Raw genomic sequence first — 17073 nt, forward strand, 5'->3', positions numbered from 1 at the left:
GGTTAGATTACTACTCCAGATAACATCCAGCCTTTTTGAAAACCAATAAGAGTTTTAACATTGTTATGAGGAAAAGCTTCTGTTCTTAAGACTGCCTATCTGAACGAGCATTTATTTCACAAAAGAAGACCCAAGCACTTTGAAAGCAAACACGCAGACTCATGATCATACCAAATAGCTTGAAAATAATTTACAGAATCACAGAATCACAGAATTGTAGTGGTTGGAAGGGACCTGAGAGATCATCAAGCCAACCACAAAACAAACAAACAAACAAACAAACAAAAATAAACCACAAAAAACCACATACCACCACCCACCCCCTAAACACACAACAACAACAACCAAACCAAAAACCATCACCCACCCACACAACATCCCACCACAAACCAATAATCTTGGGCACTAGGAGCATGCCCTGAAGAGCCATGTCTACACGTTTCTTAAATCCCTCCAGGGATGGTGACTCCACCACCTCCCTGGGCAGCCCATTCCAATGCCTGACAACCCTTTCAGTAAAGAAATGTTTCCTAATATCCAACCTGAACTTCCCCTGGCGCAACTTGAGGCCATTACCCCTTGTCCTATCGTCTGTAGCTTGGAAGAAGAGACCGACCCCCGTCTCTCTACACCCTCCTTTCAGGGAGTTGTAGAGAGCGATAAGGTCTCCCCTCAGTCTCCTCTTCCCCAGACTGAACACCCCCAGCTCCCTCAGCCTCTCCTCGTAAGACTTGTGCTCCAGACCCCTCACCAGCTTCGTTGCCCTTCTCTGGACCCGCTCCAGCACCTCAATGTCTCTCTTGTGGTAGGGGGCCCAAAACTGGACACAGTACTCGAGGTGGGGTCTCACCAGTGCCCAGTACAGGGGGACGATCGCTTCTCGGGCCCTACTTGCCACACTGTTCCTGACACAGGCCAGGATGCTGTTGGCCTTTTAACATTTTATAACATTTTGAATAAATAAGTCTTGATACTAAATGCTCACCTGTGAAAGCTATTATCTTGGAGATGAGCATAAAAAATGTAGAATAGCAGAATGCTGCTAAACAAGATCCACCAAGGCATGTTCTCGATCCTCTTGAGCATTAGAGATGCTCAATGAAACTAGGAACAAATTCTACATTTTGGTGAATAAAATCAACCTTTCTCATTAAAAAGCACTCTGAGATTGCATATAAAAATGAAAATTATTAAAATAGAATAAATTTTTGATAGATTTGCTGAGATGGGACCAGAATGTCCCAATAATTAGATTTACACTGTCCAACAGATTTAGTTAATATGGCAGTGAATAATTACAGTCATCAAGAACATCCTATTAAAGGACACTAGCATCTACTGTGCTTTCAAGAGACTGTAATGTCAGAAGGGCTCAAAGAATTTTATTTCTTTTTGTTTGCTTGTTGTGCCTAAACTACTAGTGGCTTATACACTTTTCTTCTTTCAGCTTTACGACGGAGATAATGAAAATGCCAATTTAGTTGGCACATTCTGTGGATCTACAGTACCAGCTCCTTTTCTTTCTACCCGTAATTCCTTGACTGTGAAATTCATCACAGACAGTTCTGTGGAAAGAGAGGGTTTCAATGCGACCTACACCACAGTGGATCGTAAGTATACATATATACATATGCATATCTGTTTCACTTACTTTTTTTTTCTTCTAGAGAGTTACAGGTAAATACACACGTATATTGACCAGTGTAGTTTTGCTCAATAAATATTTTCCCCCCATTGTAAAAGTTTTGACACTATGATGCACTTATTACCATTTTACACAGGTCTGTGTGGGGGAATATATAATGCAACTTCTACATCCCTGACTGCAGCGTCCCCTAACTTCCCAAATGAATACCCACCGTCTACTCTCTGTACTTGGGTCATTGATGCTCCTCCACAGCAGCAAGTCAGGGTGGTGGTAGAGGTCTTCCACCTCCATTCTGGCCAGGACTGCTCCCAGAACTACCTACAGCTCCAGGACTCACCAACAGTAAGATATTTACAGTTGATAGCATTCCCCATTCACATTCAGCTCCCTTCACTCTTTGTAAAGAGAGAAGAAGCCGACTATTTGGTAATAAATTAATTGATGATTCTGTGTGAGGGGGACATCCAAAGCATTGCTCATTGTCCCCCGCTTAACTGTGTTAACTGGCACACAGACCTCATGGAAGCACACTATGCACACATTGAATTAGACCTCCTAAGTGTTACACAATTTTTCACAGTTGCACCAAGTAACAAAGCTGCCAAACTAAACACCCAGAAAGTACTGCCCAGCAGCAAGTTTTAATTAACTAATTCTACTTCCTGCCACCCAAGAATCATAATAAAAATAAATACTCGTGCCAAGAAGAGTGTTTATAGAAAGCCCCAGAAAAAACCCAACCTGTTCATGTCCCTTGTATGATATTATTCTAATCCTTCTTTCATTGTTTCTTATTTTGGCATGAAAATATCTGTTACATTTGATTTGTTTTTCATAATAACTTAACATAAAATGTTGAGACATTATTAAGTGATTTCCATGAGAACTTTAAAATGTGATTGGATAACTGGTATAGGAAGTGCTGAGAGATCTATTTACCTCAAGTTCAGTAAACAGAAAACCAAATTATATCATTAAGTAGAAGTAACTTGTGACATGTATTGAATTCCAGCACAGCCAAGGGTCAGTCCATAGATTCTGCAGCACCGAGACTTTTCCAGTCCCTGAATTTTACTCTTACGACCGCACTGCCATCGTGACGTTCAAATCAGATGAATATATGATTAATAATGGACTCAAATTTACCTATCAAGCTGTAGGTAAGCTTGAAGAAATGTCTAAAAAAAATCTACCTTCCATTCTCTTTGTTGATTCCATGCAGTGAGAAGCAATAGAGAAATCTGAAATGCTTACAGGCTTCTGGTTTTCTGTCCCAAGGTTGCAGCAGAGAGTACAACCAGCCATTTGGTTACCTGAAGAGCCCCGGCTGGCCTGGTCGTCACCCCAATAATATGGACTGTTCTATCATTCTACGAGCTCCCCTGAATCACACAATTTCTCTCTTTTTCCATGGTTTCAGTTTGGAGGACAGCATGCAGTGTTCACGTGATTTCCTAGAGGTATCAAGCAAATATACATATTTTGTGGGCCTCTCTCAAAAATCTGCTTAATTCTGAAGATATTAATAAGCTTGGATCAAGTCTGAGCTGAATTGATATTAGGGACTAATCTATTGCTCTATTGCTACAGTTCTATGGTGAAAGGTACTCAAATGCTATGGGAAGAGGTTAAACAATACACACTATAGCAAGTCCAAAACCAATGCATAAATAGTTTCATTATCAGCTAACTCATCGTTACCTAGCTCTTGTTGATGTCACCCAGTTAACAGAGCAAGCCAGGACAGTTTTAACCAATACTAAAATCTGTGCATGAACAAAGCCGCAAGTCTGAGTGCTTTCATTCCAGCAGTAGATTCCATCTGCTTCCTATTTTTTTCTTCTAAAAAAGCATTTTTTCATTAAAAAAAAAAAAAAGAAGAGCTCTAGTATCAAATGTAGGACACTTGCAAAGGTACTTTACATCAATAAAAAACATACCCTCCTACATAATCCTCACTCTGTCCTTTCACGCTTGTTGAAGGTTTCCCCATTCACTGGCCAGTTGACAAAAGTCAGGTGTCTGTGGCAGAATCGTTATTTGGTTCTCCTTTCATATCCTCTTTACTGTCTCAAGCATCAAAATTATTGGAGCTCAGAAAAAAAAAACCACAACCCAGATTAAACCTGAGCTATGTAGTATGATCTGTGTCGTAATGTGGCCAGGGAAGAGTGGTCTGCAAGGTAAAGAGTTAATCTTTTCATCGGGAATATTAACATTTCTTCTGAAAAGTAAAACGTGGGTTTGAATTGCAACAGCAGATCTTAGCTACTAGTCAAGTAATTTTTTGTCAGGAGATGTACCATACCATAAAATTTAGTCACCTGTTTCTGATAATACTTGTTCTGTGCAATTACACTCAGGCTGGTTAATAGTCTCTTTTTTCTTCTATACAAGAACATATAGTAGGAAAAATAACAGTATTAAAATAACAGTTATGATAAGCATGCAAGTCACTATATAATTTGTGCTGTGCTTATATCACTGCATAATTGTACTAGTGTGTAACTGGCATAGGGAGTTAATATTGACAATATTTTTTTTTGTGTCTCTTGAAGATCAGAAATGGGAGTGATGCGCAATCACCACTACTTGGCAGGTTCTGTGGAAACACTGTGCCCAATCCCATCTTCCCCCAAAATCATGTTGTCTACCTTCGTTTCAAGAGTGATTTTTCAGGGGCTCGTGATGGCTATGAAATTACTTGGACTTCTTCATCAAGTGGTAAGGCTGTAATTACAAAGTAATGCCACTCAGCAATTGTACACAGAGGGAGAAAATGGAAATATGGATTTCAGCCTGCTCAGTCTGGGCCCTGCCTCATCAACACTTAAGATCTCCCCAGGCACCCATAGTCCACCCTCTTCAGTCACTGGAGAGAGGTAATTGTTCCTGGAGACCAGTGGGGCAAGATCCATTTTATGTGATGGAAGCAATTCCCTCTCCCTAAAGTTGACTTCAGCAACCTCAGAGGATGTAGTCCACTTAAGATGAAGATCTACCTCTTTCACTGAGAGGTCAGATCATATCAGGATCTTGGGATCCACAGAGTGGTGGTGGTGATCCAGCCTACTCCATTCATAGTCCGGTTGTGATACGCTGTAGGATCTAGGCACTGCTAAGCCTGAAAAGGATTGAAATTTGAATGGTGTGGTGTGATTATATAATAGACACATTCATAAATGGCTCATGAATTACCCAGTTAATAGCTGGGTAATTGTTCACGAGATTAAGTTACTGGAGGTAGGAAAGCTCATGGCCAGCTGAAAAGCACTGTGGAATGACCTTACAGTGTTGAGTGGCTTGGTGATGAGAAGGCAGATCAAGTTCAGCGTAGGAAAGTGTTGATGAAGAACATGGGCAAAAAAAAAAAAAAAAAAAAAAATGGTTGTGATACGCTAAGCCTGAAAAGGATTGAAATTTGAATGGTGTGGTGTGATTATATAATAGACACATTCATAAATGGCTCATGAATTACCCAGTTAATAGCTGGGTAATTGTTCACGAGATTAAGTTACTGGAGGTAGGAAAGCTCATGGCCAGCTGAAAAGCACTGTGGAATGACCTTACAGTGTTGAGTGGCTTGGTGATGAGAAGGCAGATCAAGTTCAGCAAAGGAAAGTGTTGATGAAGAACATGGGCTAACTTTACTTGGGCTGTGAGTTGACTTTTTAGCACTCAGCAAAAAGATCTTGGGGGTAAAACAGTTCCGTGAAAACAAGAGGTCACTGCTCACTGATAGTCAAGTAGGCTAGCACAACACTAGGAATGGTTGGGAAAAGAAGAGAGAACAAAGCCACTGTATAAATCCATAGTTCACACAGAAATTGAATGATGTGCACAGTTCTGGTGTATATATATACATATATGTATATACGAGGTCCTCCTCGTATAAACAATCCAGTATAACTGGAAAAATTTCAGACAAAAGGGCTCAACATAAAAAAATGGCCTCTGTATGAGGTACACTGAGACTTTTTAACCTGGCTAAGAAACTACTGAGATCTATCAAATTGAGTAATAAATAGGTAAATAGTGATCAACTGTTCGTTGACTTTTCTCACAGAAGAACTAGAGGCCTTCAGATAAAGGCAGGAGGTGGTAGGTTTAAACAAAGCCAAACAAACCACTTCTTCACACAGTATGCAGTTAAGCTGCTATGGGGGCTCCTTCCCATAGGATGCTTCAAATTTACATGGATTCGAGGGCTACCTGAACAAGTTCAGGGAAGACATCTGATTAAGACTATTAAATACAAAGGTGCCATGTCTGGGAGCTGTGAGCTGAAAATTCTTGGAGACTGTGAGAGTCATCTGGGTCATGATCACACATGCTTACTCTTACTCTAAAAACTTGCATTTCTCTCAGGGCATCTGCTTCTGCCCACTGTGGGAGATTGAATTTTGGTATAAATGGCCTTTAGTTTACCTAATATGACTATTTTCCCTGAGTTGTTCTTGCTGTATTTTTTATCAGATGAGGATTCAATACTTTTCATTCCAAAGAACAGCCCAAGAGAATTTGTCTCAAGTTGAGTAGCTGGGGACTGAACTGACCAAGGCACACATTTAAGACTTTGGTTCCTGTTTCAAAGAGTTTTAGGGGTTTTGATTTTTAATACCCAGTGATGGTCTAATGCCCATTGCATATTCTTCTCAGGCTGCTGAAGTTAGAGCCTCAGTTTTGTCTCTTATTGGAATAACACTCATACCCACATCCATTACTCCAGCTCCCAGCATCTCTCTGTTTCTCAGTGCTATTACTAATACTGTACTAATCATAGAATCATAGAATCATAGAATCATTCAGGTTGGAAGAGACCCTTGGGATCATCGAGTCCAACCATCTCCCCTACTCTACAAAGTCCTCCCCTACACCATATCCCTCAGTACCCCATCTAAACGTCCCTTAAACACACCCAGGGATGGTGACTCCACCCCCTCCCTGGGCAGCCTGTTCCAATGCCCTATCACTCTTTTGGTGAAAAATTCCTTCCTAATGTTCAATCTAAACCTCCCCTGTTGGAGCTTGAAGCCGTTCCCTCTCGTTCTGTCACTAATTACCTGTGAGAAGAGACCAGCACCAACCTCTCTACAGTGTCCTTTCACGAAGTTGTAGAGAGTGATGAGGTCTCCCCTCAGCCTCCTCTTCCTCACACTAAACAGCCCCAGCTCCTTCAGCTGCTCCTCATACGATTTGTTTTCCAGCCCCCTCACCTCCTCTGCACTCGCTCCAGCACCTCGAGATCTCTCTTGTATCGAGGTGCCCAAAACTGGACACAACACTCGAGGTGTGGCCTCACCAGTGCTGAGTACAGGGGCTGAGTAATGTACTACATGCTCTAGTATCTTGTGAAACCAAGCCTTCTCAGCTAATTAACAGTGTCTGTTTCCAGGATGCGGAGGAACATTATACGGCAGCACCGGCTCGTTTGCTAGCCCTGGCTACCCGGCAACGTACCCCAACACCACTGACTGTGAGTGGGCCGTGACCGTGCCCAAGGGAAGAATTGTCACAGTGAACTTTGATTTCATCAGCATCGATGACCAGGGGGACTGCAGGAGCAACTATCTGATCCTTTTCGACGGGCCAGATGCCAGCTGTCCCCCAGCTGGGCCATACTGTGGGACGGTACGTATTGCCTACTGCCTGTCACCTTGTAAGTGGTTAAAATGAACCTTCACTGGTTTTGATATTCAGGACTGTTTCTCCAATTCTGGCATGAATTCCACACAGGTGAGTGGTAGTGAAGGCACAGGGTGTGTGTGGCACCCTAGAAGCCTTCCAATCCAGACCTTACAGTGACATCTAGTGGGAGACATTAAGGTATTTTTCTCTGTATTTAGTTGTATTTGCAATTTAAATATTTGTAACACCCTAAGGGAGAAATGCAACAGCAGTATTTAGCCAGACCTGAGGTCATTTACAAGCTATGATCCAATCTGTGCCACAGTTTTAACCCTCTCACTGGCTTTTACAAAGGATCTTCATGTTCTATAAAGCTATTCATTTTTCTTGTCTTTAATTTTAGGATACAAACATCGCTCCATTTACTGCTACATCTCATCAAGTCTATATAAAATTTCATGCTGAATATGTGACTTTACCATCAGGATTCCAGTTAAGCTGGACGAGCTAGAAGACTGTTTAGGAGAAATACGTTACCATTCCCTGCTATACTGAAGAGGCTTTAGATCATAAAGTAAGTTCCAAACCCGGTTATGATAATTGCAGTTGAAGGCCTTTTAAAAATTACTCTCAGTGAAGCTGTTATGAATTTAGAGTTCTGTCCAAAAAATGTGATCTCCCATTGCACTGAAAATAAACTATTATTTACCCAACTGGGAAAATGAGGTTTTGCTAGTGTTTGAAATGTATTTTTTATATTCTTCTACGTAACTTCAAATGTTTACATATAATGCTGTAAAAAGTGAATTAGCCAGGATGAAAATTAAACACAAAATATTCAACATGAAGTTGATGAGGACCTAAGATATGAAGTTGTCTTCAATTAGTTATATGGAGTTACAAGGTTTTGTCCCAAGCATCTTTTAAAACATTAGCTAAAGTTTTATTCAAATGAGAATAAAATCAGAAATTGCTAAAAAAATGGCCCCTGTCCTACAACCAGAGGGTGTGGTACTAAATCTTAACCACATTAAGAAGTAACACCAGGATCAGAGCTCTATATTCAATATACACAAATAACTGTGATTATATTTATTGAGTTATATCTTCAAGCTTCAAAATCTATTTGCAACTGAACAGAAAAAACGTGAGATGTGATTAGAGGCACAGAATCTAGCTGGAGGTCCCTAACAAGTGGTGTTTCCAGGGGTCAGTACTGGGTCCGGTCCTCTTCAATATATTCATCAATGACCTGGATGAAGGGATGGAATGTCCCCTCAGCAAGTTCACTGATGATACAAAACTGGGAGGAGTGGCTGAGACACCAGAAGGCTGTGCCGCCACCTGGACAGGCTGGACAGCTGGCCAGAGAGGAACGTGATGAACTTCAACAAGGGCAAGTGTTGGGTGCTGCACCTGGGGAGGAATAACCCCCTGCACCAGGACAGGGTGGGGGTGACCTGCTGGAGAGCAGCTCTGAGGAGAAAGACCTGAGAGTCCTGGTGGACAATGGGATGCCCATGAGCCAGCAATGGGCCCTTGTGGCCAAGAAGGCCAAGGGCATCCTGGGGGGCATCAGGAAGAGGGTGACCAGCAGGTGGAGGGAGGTCATCCTGCCCCTCTGCTCTGCCCTGGGGAGGCCCCATCTGGAGCACTGGGACCAGTTCTGGGCTCCCCAGTTCCAGAAGGACAGGGAACTGCTGGAGAGGGGACAGCAGAGGACTACAAAGATGATGTGGGGCTGAGAACACCTCCCTTAAAAGGAAAGGCTGAAGGACTTGGGTCTATTTTTAGTCTAGAGAAGACTGAGGGGGATCTGATCAACAGCTATAAATACTTAAAGGGAGGGTGTCAAGAGGATGGGGCCGATCTTTTTTCAGTGGTGCCCAGGGACAGGACAAGAGGAAATGGGCACAAACTTGAATATAAGAATTTCCACCTAAACATGGGGAGGAACTTCTTTCCTGTGAGGGTGGCAGAGCCCTGGCAGAGGCTGCCCAGGGAGGTGGTGGAGTCTCCTTCTCTGGAGACATTCAAACCCACCTGGACACGTTCCTGTGCAACCTGCTCTGGGTGGACCTGCTTTGGCAGGGGGTCGGACTGGATGATCTCCAGAGGTCCCTTCCAACCCCATGTGATTCTGGGAGACTCTTAGTAACTACTTCACCTTCCCAGCCAACTTGTAGGCAATTTCCTAGACAATTATAAAATAGATATAACTTCAGAATAAGGCAGACATAAAAATGTCAGTTGACCTTTGACTCAAATTAGTTTTTCCCTTCCCCAGGCTAACACACATCATACATAAAAAATGTTGTTGACAGGGTATACAGACGACACTAATTTCCACCATGAAACATTTGTTGTCACAACCCAGAACAAATGACTAATTCATTTCCTGAATGTCACCTGTGATGGACAGGCAAGAGGAATTCCCACCACAGCAAAGGAACACAGGCCTCACCAGAGCTCTCACTTCATAACTATTACAAAGAGTCACTCACAGTGAAAGGAATTCCTTTATGTGATTGTTGCAATAATTAATTATGAAATGACATTAAAACATTAATGGCAGTTCTAACAAAATTTAGGAACTCTTTGAAGATTTCCCAGTGAATGCTGAAGAAACCATTGTTCCACAAACGTACAAGACTTTATTATAGTGTCTGAGAAGCCATCCTGGTTAAATAAAATGTAGACAACACAAATCAGACAAAAAGGCCAAAAAGGTAGATGGCAAGCTCTAAAATACAAATCAAAATCATCTGGTAATAAGTTAGAGAGAAACCTGTGGACTCCCACTGGCCAAGAGCATTAGATGTAAGCCAGCATTTTAGAATTCTCCAAGGACCAAGAAAAACCTAGGTTATGTACAGGTGATCCTCCTGCAAACATGCTGAAGTATAACGTGGAAAAATGAGAGAGACCTGTATTTGGATCAAACTAGGAGACATCTACGTCCTACCGAGCTGCTGGCAGAACAGACAGTTTCTCTAATAAGGGAAGACATAAAGGACCACACAGTCAACGTAAACATTTTCAGATTAGTGGTCCAGAAAAACTTTTGTTGAGTTTCAACCAAACTGATGATGCAGTCTTTGTCTATAAAGTTTATTAAACGCCCCATAAAGGGGATAGCAAGCAGTAAAGAAAACAAACATCTGAACTGCCTGGAGATAGAGCTACAAAATTAGCTCTAAAGATACAAGTGTGTGAGACATCACAAGTGCAAGCAAGCACAGCTTCAGCTGTTTGCCTGCAGAGATTGGCAGGAGTTTAATTCTTCCATGGCTGCATCATGGGGCTCTGTGAACCTCCGTTGTGGTTTTGACCTTCCTGTGAATCACCATGGACTTGGTGCAGCTGGTGCAGGGCAGAGAATCCCCTCAAGATCTGGCTGCTGTCTCTTGCCACCAGGTGGCTGGTCATGGAAGCATCAGAGTTTGGGCAAGAATTGGCTTAGCAAGAACATTGACATTTTCTGCACTTTACCAGCCTGAAGCAGAGCTCATCTGGAAGCCAGAGGTGAAAGGGAAGGGGATGTCTCCTGCCAGTGCAGCTGTGCTCTGCGGGACATTTCATCTCTCTTGTTAAAAGTGGATCACACCCTGATGGACAATGCATTCTCAGGTCAGACCTTGGCCTTGTCAGGAGTAGGACAAGAACATAAAATGACAAACCAGTACACGGTTTTAATGAATGAAATTCATTAGTGGCTTTTTGAGACTGGTATCAGCCACATGTCATACAGTTTATAGCCCCAAAGTTGAGTTCCCCAGGACTGCCCTGTGCTCACCGTGCTGAGGCCGGCCTACTGTTGACTTAGCGAACACTATGGAGATGTGATCTGGTGACCTGGGACAAGCCTGAGGCCGTTCTGGTGACACAACCCTTGGCCTCAATCTCTAGAGGGGAGCTGCAGTTAAACTGATTAGTTTGCTGAAATCTGTACTTCAAAAAGATTGATTTCACTAAGGGAAAAAGCACAGTTCATTTCAAAGCAGATTAAAGGGTCTTGGACATTTTTTGATACGCTACGTACATACTTGCTCTTGGCATGACTTTCTGTCACAATGTCAAATAAATTTTATGGAATTATTGAACTTTGCAGAAGAAAAGGCTAAAGAGCACTATGAATGAGAGAAAGATAAATTTGCAAGTTGTTTTTTTCTTTAAATCTAACAATAACTTGACACATCTTTAAATGTTAGAAATGCTCCATACCTGTACATAATTTTATATAAAAATTAGTAAAATGCATGAGGTTCTTTAGAAAAAAGATGAAAGTCCAGCAGAGAATTTGTGCTTATGAAGAGTGCTGAATGAAGCTGCTGGTACAAGGTTCAATTGATCTAGCCCAACTGACTCTTGCCAAAAATAGTCAAAGTCTAAAATTAGAGTAAATTATCAAACCCATTCTTTAAAAAAACAGTAACAAAAAACCCCACTGCTGTCCTCGAACATTTCATATGAGGAACCACAACAGAAATACCACTGCAGAAGTATTAAAGTGGAGGTCCATAGAGGAGAGGGCTGGTGCTAAGCCATGTTTCTGTCTTGGAAGGTAAGGAGTCATTTAAAACACTTGCTTGAAAATGAATGCACAGCAAAAGCAAACAGGAACAACTAAACAGGTAATTTAAAAGGAATTTTTCCATTAAACTTCTATGTGTTTTTTGCAGTGTACAATTCAAAAGATAAAATATGGGTTTAATAAGATTCATGGCTTCATCTCACAATACTGCCATGAATATCCTTGCTTTTCTGACTATGCACGTTGCTTTTTTATAGATAATGATGTCGTAGCTGTGAATGTGTGTGTCTGTGTATAATACCTGCCTGGCTACAACCAACCTCCTTCCCTCAGTGACAAAGCACAGATTATGAATGTGCATGTTCTCCCTTCCTACAGCCTGTGTGTTTTTAACTTACATGTAAATCTTCTTCTGCATGTTACTATACATATTAATTTTTATATAAGGTATATTTTATGAGACAGTTATATAGAAATGGTAAGCACTCTCAAGATTAGATTTTGGAGAATAAGCACTAAAAGGTCCATAACAGTATATTTTAATTGCCTTTCCCTTGTGGCAGGGCTATTATTTATAAACAATAAATGAGAAGCAATACTACAATGAGATTGTTGGGACTATAGTTACTTGAAGTCAAGGAGAGAGAAGATATACAGCTAAAATGCTAGAAATTGTGGTGTTGGTCAATTTAAAACACTAGCTAATTTTAGTTAAATTTACAAAGCAATTTTGACACAAACAGTTTTCACTCGACTCATAAAGCAAAGGAGGTGTCTCAGTTTCTCACAGTAACTTGAGATAAGTGTCCTAGGCACCAGAATTTAAAATACTTAGTGTAGTTATTTTTGTCAGCTGCCAAACTAAAACCACAGAATTATTCTGCAGTCCGGATTAAAATGTAATGTAACAAAAATTCATAGCACTGACTCCTGTTCATAATGACAACAGCAGCAACAACACAGGGTTACTCACAAATAAACGGTTAAGATCTTTATTAGCTGGTAATAGAGGTCAAATTCTAGAAGTTTGCTTTTGTAAGGCAAAGATCAGCAAACTAAATATCGTGTGCCAGTTATCACATGTAAGGACTGCAATGTTGCTGGACATTTTCAGTAGCTGTGCCCAGCAGCACACACCTGGTTCTGCGGGTGCGTGTTGCTGGTGTATTGTTTTGATACCGTACACTAACCCTGCATTAATGGTAATAATAATTAAAAGCTCTGAAAGCTTTTATTGGAGGGAAAAAAAAAAAAAAAGAGGATAAAAATAGAATAATAATGTAAAACCTCATTTCCTTGGTTACAAGAACCACCCAGGACAGGCAGAGCAAGGGCAGTGTCAGAGTGACTCGTCCCCTTGCTGCTCCCTACAGCAGCCAGAGGAACCAGTGGGAGGCACATCCAGCTGGAGTGGGATGGGGACAACCAGGGCAGGAGCCACTTCCACTTCTCCCTCTTCCCACCAGCTGGCAGCCCCAGCCCTGCCATACAGGCCATACATCTACCTCCTAGTCACCTCCTTCAGCCTGCTGTCCCAAGGACAGAAGGCACGTGCCAGCCTCTCCAAAGACTTCAGGCGTTCACTCTGCAAACATTTAAGCAAAGTGACAAATTCAGAACAAATCTGACAGAGAACAAAGATATTTTGTAGTTGTTTCATACGCAAAAGATCAGTAGCTGGATTGTACAGCAAGACCTAAATTGGAAAAGCCTGTAGCGTGAGCTCAACTGCCACACAGGTGGGGAGGGCTCCAGCAGCCGGTCGCCAGACACAGGTACAGAGAGAACTGAGGATATTTGGGGTTAAAGGGGTTATGGAAGAACTAGATGTACTTGGAAGAGGTGGCAGGGGACAAGAGAGGGGAGATGGGGTTACTGTAGTGGCATAGGCCCTCTGCAGGAAACTACACTTCGTGAGGATGACTGCTCATGGAACAACCTGAAAATTAAGTTTTCAGGATGGGGGAGTAATCTGAGCCTTGGAGAGTGTGGCAAGTGTACTTACTGTCCCACCCCTTCTCATCCAATTGATGTTTAGTGCTTCATGAGGAGCTGAGAAGCTTTAAAAGGAAGCTGATTGACAGCAGCTCCTCTTTGCCAAATTCAGTGCAGACCTGACCAGGGTATTGATCAGAGATGAAAGGTTTGCTAAAGCAGAAGCCAAAGCAGATCTCATAGAGGGTGTGAGTGAGTGATGAACTGTTTACACAAGAGGATAATCAATTTAGGAGGATGGTAAAAAAACCTGCAGTCCTGACAAAAAGGAGTAATAGCAATATGTTCATTAAGCTGGGAGTAATTAAATACTTGTATGGTATGGGTAGAATGTGGACATCCAGGCTGTGTGCAGTGTAATATGCTACTGTTTTGATCACTGCGTGAACAGGGCAGTGAGAAGCCAAGTGAGCTTCTCATTAACCATGAAGACACCATTTTGTGAGTACCTTGTCACAGTCACATGTACTTTCTTGGAATAAGCAAGTTGGGACTGTGTTTTATAGGCAATGAATCTGCCTAAGCCTTTGCTACTAAATGAAGCCTGCGATGGTTCTCCATGGAACCATCAGTAGTCATGCTGGCACCTAGGTCTTTGGGACAACTGACTGGTGGCAATCAGGGCGTCTTCTTAGACAGGAGAGGGATTCCAATTCATGCTCCTGCAAACAAGAAGGAACTGCACATCTGAGGGACCCTGCGTTCTGCTGAGCAATCCAGATAAAAGGAATTTCTTCCAGCTGTGCTATGTAAGAATAAATAATTTATTCTAATTATATTTATGCTCAACAGCTAAAGTCACACCTCCAGCAGTGTTCCTCGTTTGCTGGTTCGGCATTTGGCTGGTTCATCTGGGTCTCTGTGGATATTATTTTTAGGCTTTTAAGTAACACCATGCAGTGCATAGCGAGCACATACACAAAATTCAAGGCTGTGGCATTGAATGGGTGGCCTGGCCTTGAGTCATTTGATAGATTTAGTGATTAGCTGCTCTGAGCTTCCATGTCTGTCGAATGACCCTAAGTAGGAGCTTCTTAACTCCTATCAAAGGTGTTATATGCACAAATGCATTCTGAGCAGTAAGGCTGTAACTCGGACATCACGGTGACAAGTGGTCAGAACCTGGGCCCAGCCTCGTGACTTGTTTTGCAACTAGAGCTGACCAGAAAATCCACCAAGCCACCAGAAGAAATAGAAATCCCCGATTCAACGAGACCAATTTTTCTCCGATAACATCTTTTACCTTAGGTAGCCTTTACCAAACTTCAGAGTGAATTTTGAAACCCTACTCGATGAGTTTTTAAGGAGCCTGAGCTTTCCAGCTCCACGGCTCTGCGGCTCCTCCTGTTGCTGGTGGCCAGGCCGCGGAGCTGCCCACCCACCCCGAGCCCCTGGGGTCTGGAAGCCGCCAGGGCACACGGACCCGTGGGACACGGCACCTGGATCCACCACAACCCATCTCCTTGAACTCATGTTTGCCAAATGCTTTCTGAGTGCCAGAGACACAGCAGCTGGTGTCCAGGCTGCCTTCTGAAGACACCTGCAGGCCCACACGCCACTTACACCCGCCCACATGTACCAGCACCCACAGGCGCCTGCTCAGACAGGCCTCCACACGGGCAGCAGCACTAACCCAGGCGAGCTTCCCCTCACAACTGCTCAGCTCCGGGCAAGGCGCGTCATTTTATCGAGCCCACAACGGCGGCGGACCCCTCCAGGCCGCACCCAGGCCCTGCCCGGTGCCCGACAGGGCGCCGCAACCCCCTTTCTCGGGGGCTGCGCTCCTCTACCGGACAGAGGCTACATCTGGCAGCTGCCAACGGCCGTGCTCGCCGGGAGCTTGCCCAGCCAGGCCCCGGGACCCGGCCCGCGGCGGGAACCGTGTTCTGTACGAACAGCCCGGGACATGGCGGCGTCCAGCCCCCACCGCTGCGCGTGCGCTGACACCGCCCCCGCCCTAACACAGCACTGCCGGCCTGCAGCTTCACCTGCCATCACCCACACGGCGCGCTTATTGGTCAGCGAACCTCCCTCCGGGCGCCTCCAGCCAATGGCCGGCTGGTCTGCAGCACAGGGAGCGCGCTGATTGGTCCGGCTCCTGCCCGGCGGTGGGCGGAGCGGCCGGCGGGGCGGTGGAAGGCGGGGGACGGGCGGTAGTGTGTCTGTGCCACAGGGCGGGGCGGGGGTGCCAGTCGGCGCGCGTGCAGCTTCCCTCAGGCTACCGATCGTCCCGCCGCGGCACCGCACGGTGAGTCGCCCTGGGGGCAGCGGCGGGACCTGTCCCTCGCCCGGGGGCGGGAGGGTGGTCGGCATCCCGGTCAGGGCTCCGCTGGGCTGCGGCGGGGACGGGACTGGACCCCCTGGCGGCGCGGGCGAGCTCCCTGTCCCCTCGGGAGGGGGCTGTCCCCGGGCGGGTCTGCTCCCCCCTTCCCGCCTCACGAGTCCGTTTCTGCCCCACTCAGGCCATGTCTAAGTCTCTGAAGAAGATCGTGGAGGAGAGCAGGGACAAGAACCAGCCCGAGGTGGACATGTGTGACCGCGGCATCTCTAGCATGCTGGACGTGCCCGGCCTCTGTGAGTACCGGCGGCGGGCGGGGTCTGCGCCCAAACTTCCTTATTTGTCCCGGGGCCGCCGCCGGCCCTGGCCGCGGGGGGAGCCGCGCCGCCCCGCCCGGGCTGCTGCCCCGGCCCCCGCTGCGCCGGGGGTGCCCTGAAGCCTTGGGGGCTTTGGGGGGGATCCGTCGGTAGGAGGGAAGAGCGCGGCGCCCGGCAGCACCGGAACGGCCGTGTGCGTGTGTGTGTGTGTTCGGGAGAGCCCCGGCTCCGCTGCACCGGGGAGAGCGGCGGGGGGGCTGAGGCTGCCGCCCCTCTCTCCCCCATCGCCTCTGCCTGTGCGCCGGCTGCCGCTCTCAGCCCGCCCAGCCTCTGACTGCGGCCCTTCTGGCGCTGGAGGGATGGGGAGGCTTTGCCTCCTGTCTGTCCGTTCCGGCCTCTCCTGTCCGTCCATCCTGTCCTCTCCGTGCTACTGAAGCAAAGCCACTGGCCAAGTAGCATCTCTGCTGGTTTTTGAAAGGCGTAGGGTGGCATTAAGCCTGGAGCTGGGCACAGCTGGTCTCTGGAGGAGAGTGAGATAATGCTGTTCAACAGATACAGCAGGATCATGCTTTGCATGTTGCACGTGCTTCCAGAATTGTGACTGTGTTTTCTTATTGGTATATTGCATTTACAGCAAATGCACCATACCCATAACAACAAAGTGTCAGGTCTG

General features: G+C 45.0%; 1 protein-coding gene across 1 annotated transcript in view; it reads left to right on the plus strand.

Moving 5' to 3' along the window:
• Nucleotides 1–7976, plus strand: part of CUBN (cubilin) — a 166347-nt gene extending 158371 nt beyond the window's left edge. Inside the window, exons 61-67 of the mRNA XM_014945868.1 lie at nt 1448–1610; nt 1782–1990; nt 2661–2808; nt 2927–3108; nt 4207–4372; nt 7044–7279; nt 7680–7976. Coding sequence (XP_014801354.1) covers nt 1448–1610; nt 1782–1990; nt 2661–2808; nt 2927–3108; nt 4207–4372; nt 7044–7279; nt 7680–7787 — 1212 coding nt within the window. The 3' untranslated portion in view covers nt 7788–7976. The remainder of the gene's footprint in view (nt 1–1447; nt 1611–1781; nt 1991–2660; nt 2809–2926; nt 3109–4206; nt 4373–7043; nt 7280–7679) is intronic.
• The last annotated feature ends 9097 nt before the right edge of the window (nt 7977–17073 follow it).

Source organism: Calidris pugnax, unplaced genomic scaffold, assembly GCF_001431845.1.
Source record: "Calidris pugnax isolate Ruff unplaced genomic scaffold, ASM143184v1 scaffold19, whole genome shotgun sequence".
Taxonomy (NCBI): Eukaryota; Metazoa; Chordata; class Aves; order Charadriiformes; family Scolopacidae; genus Calidris; species Calidris pugnax.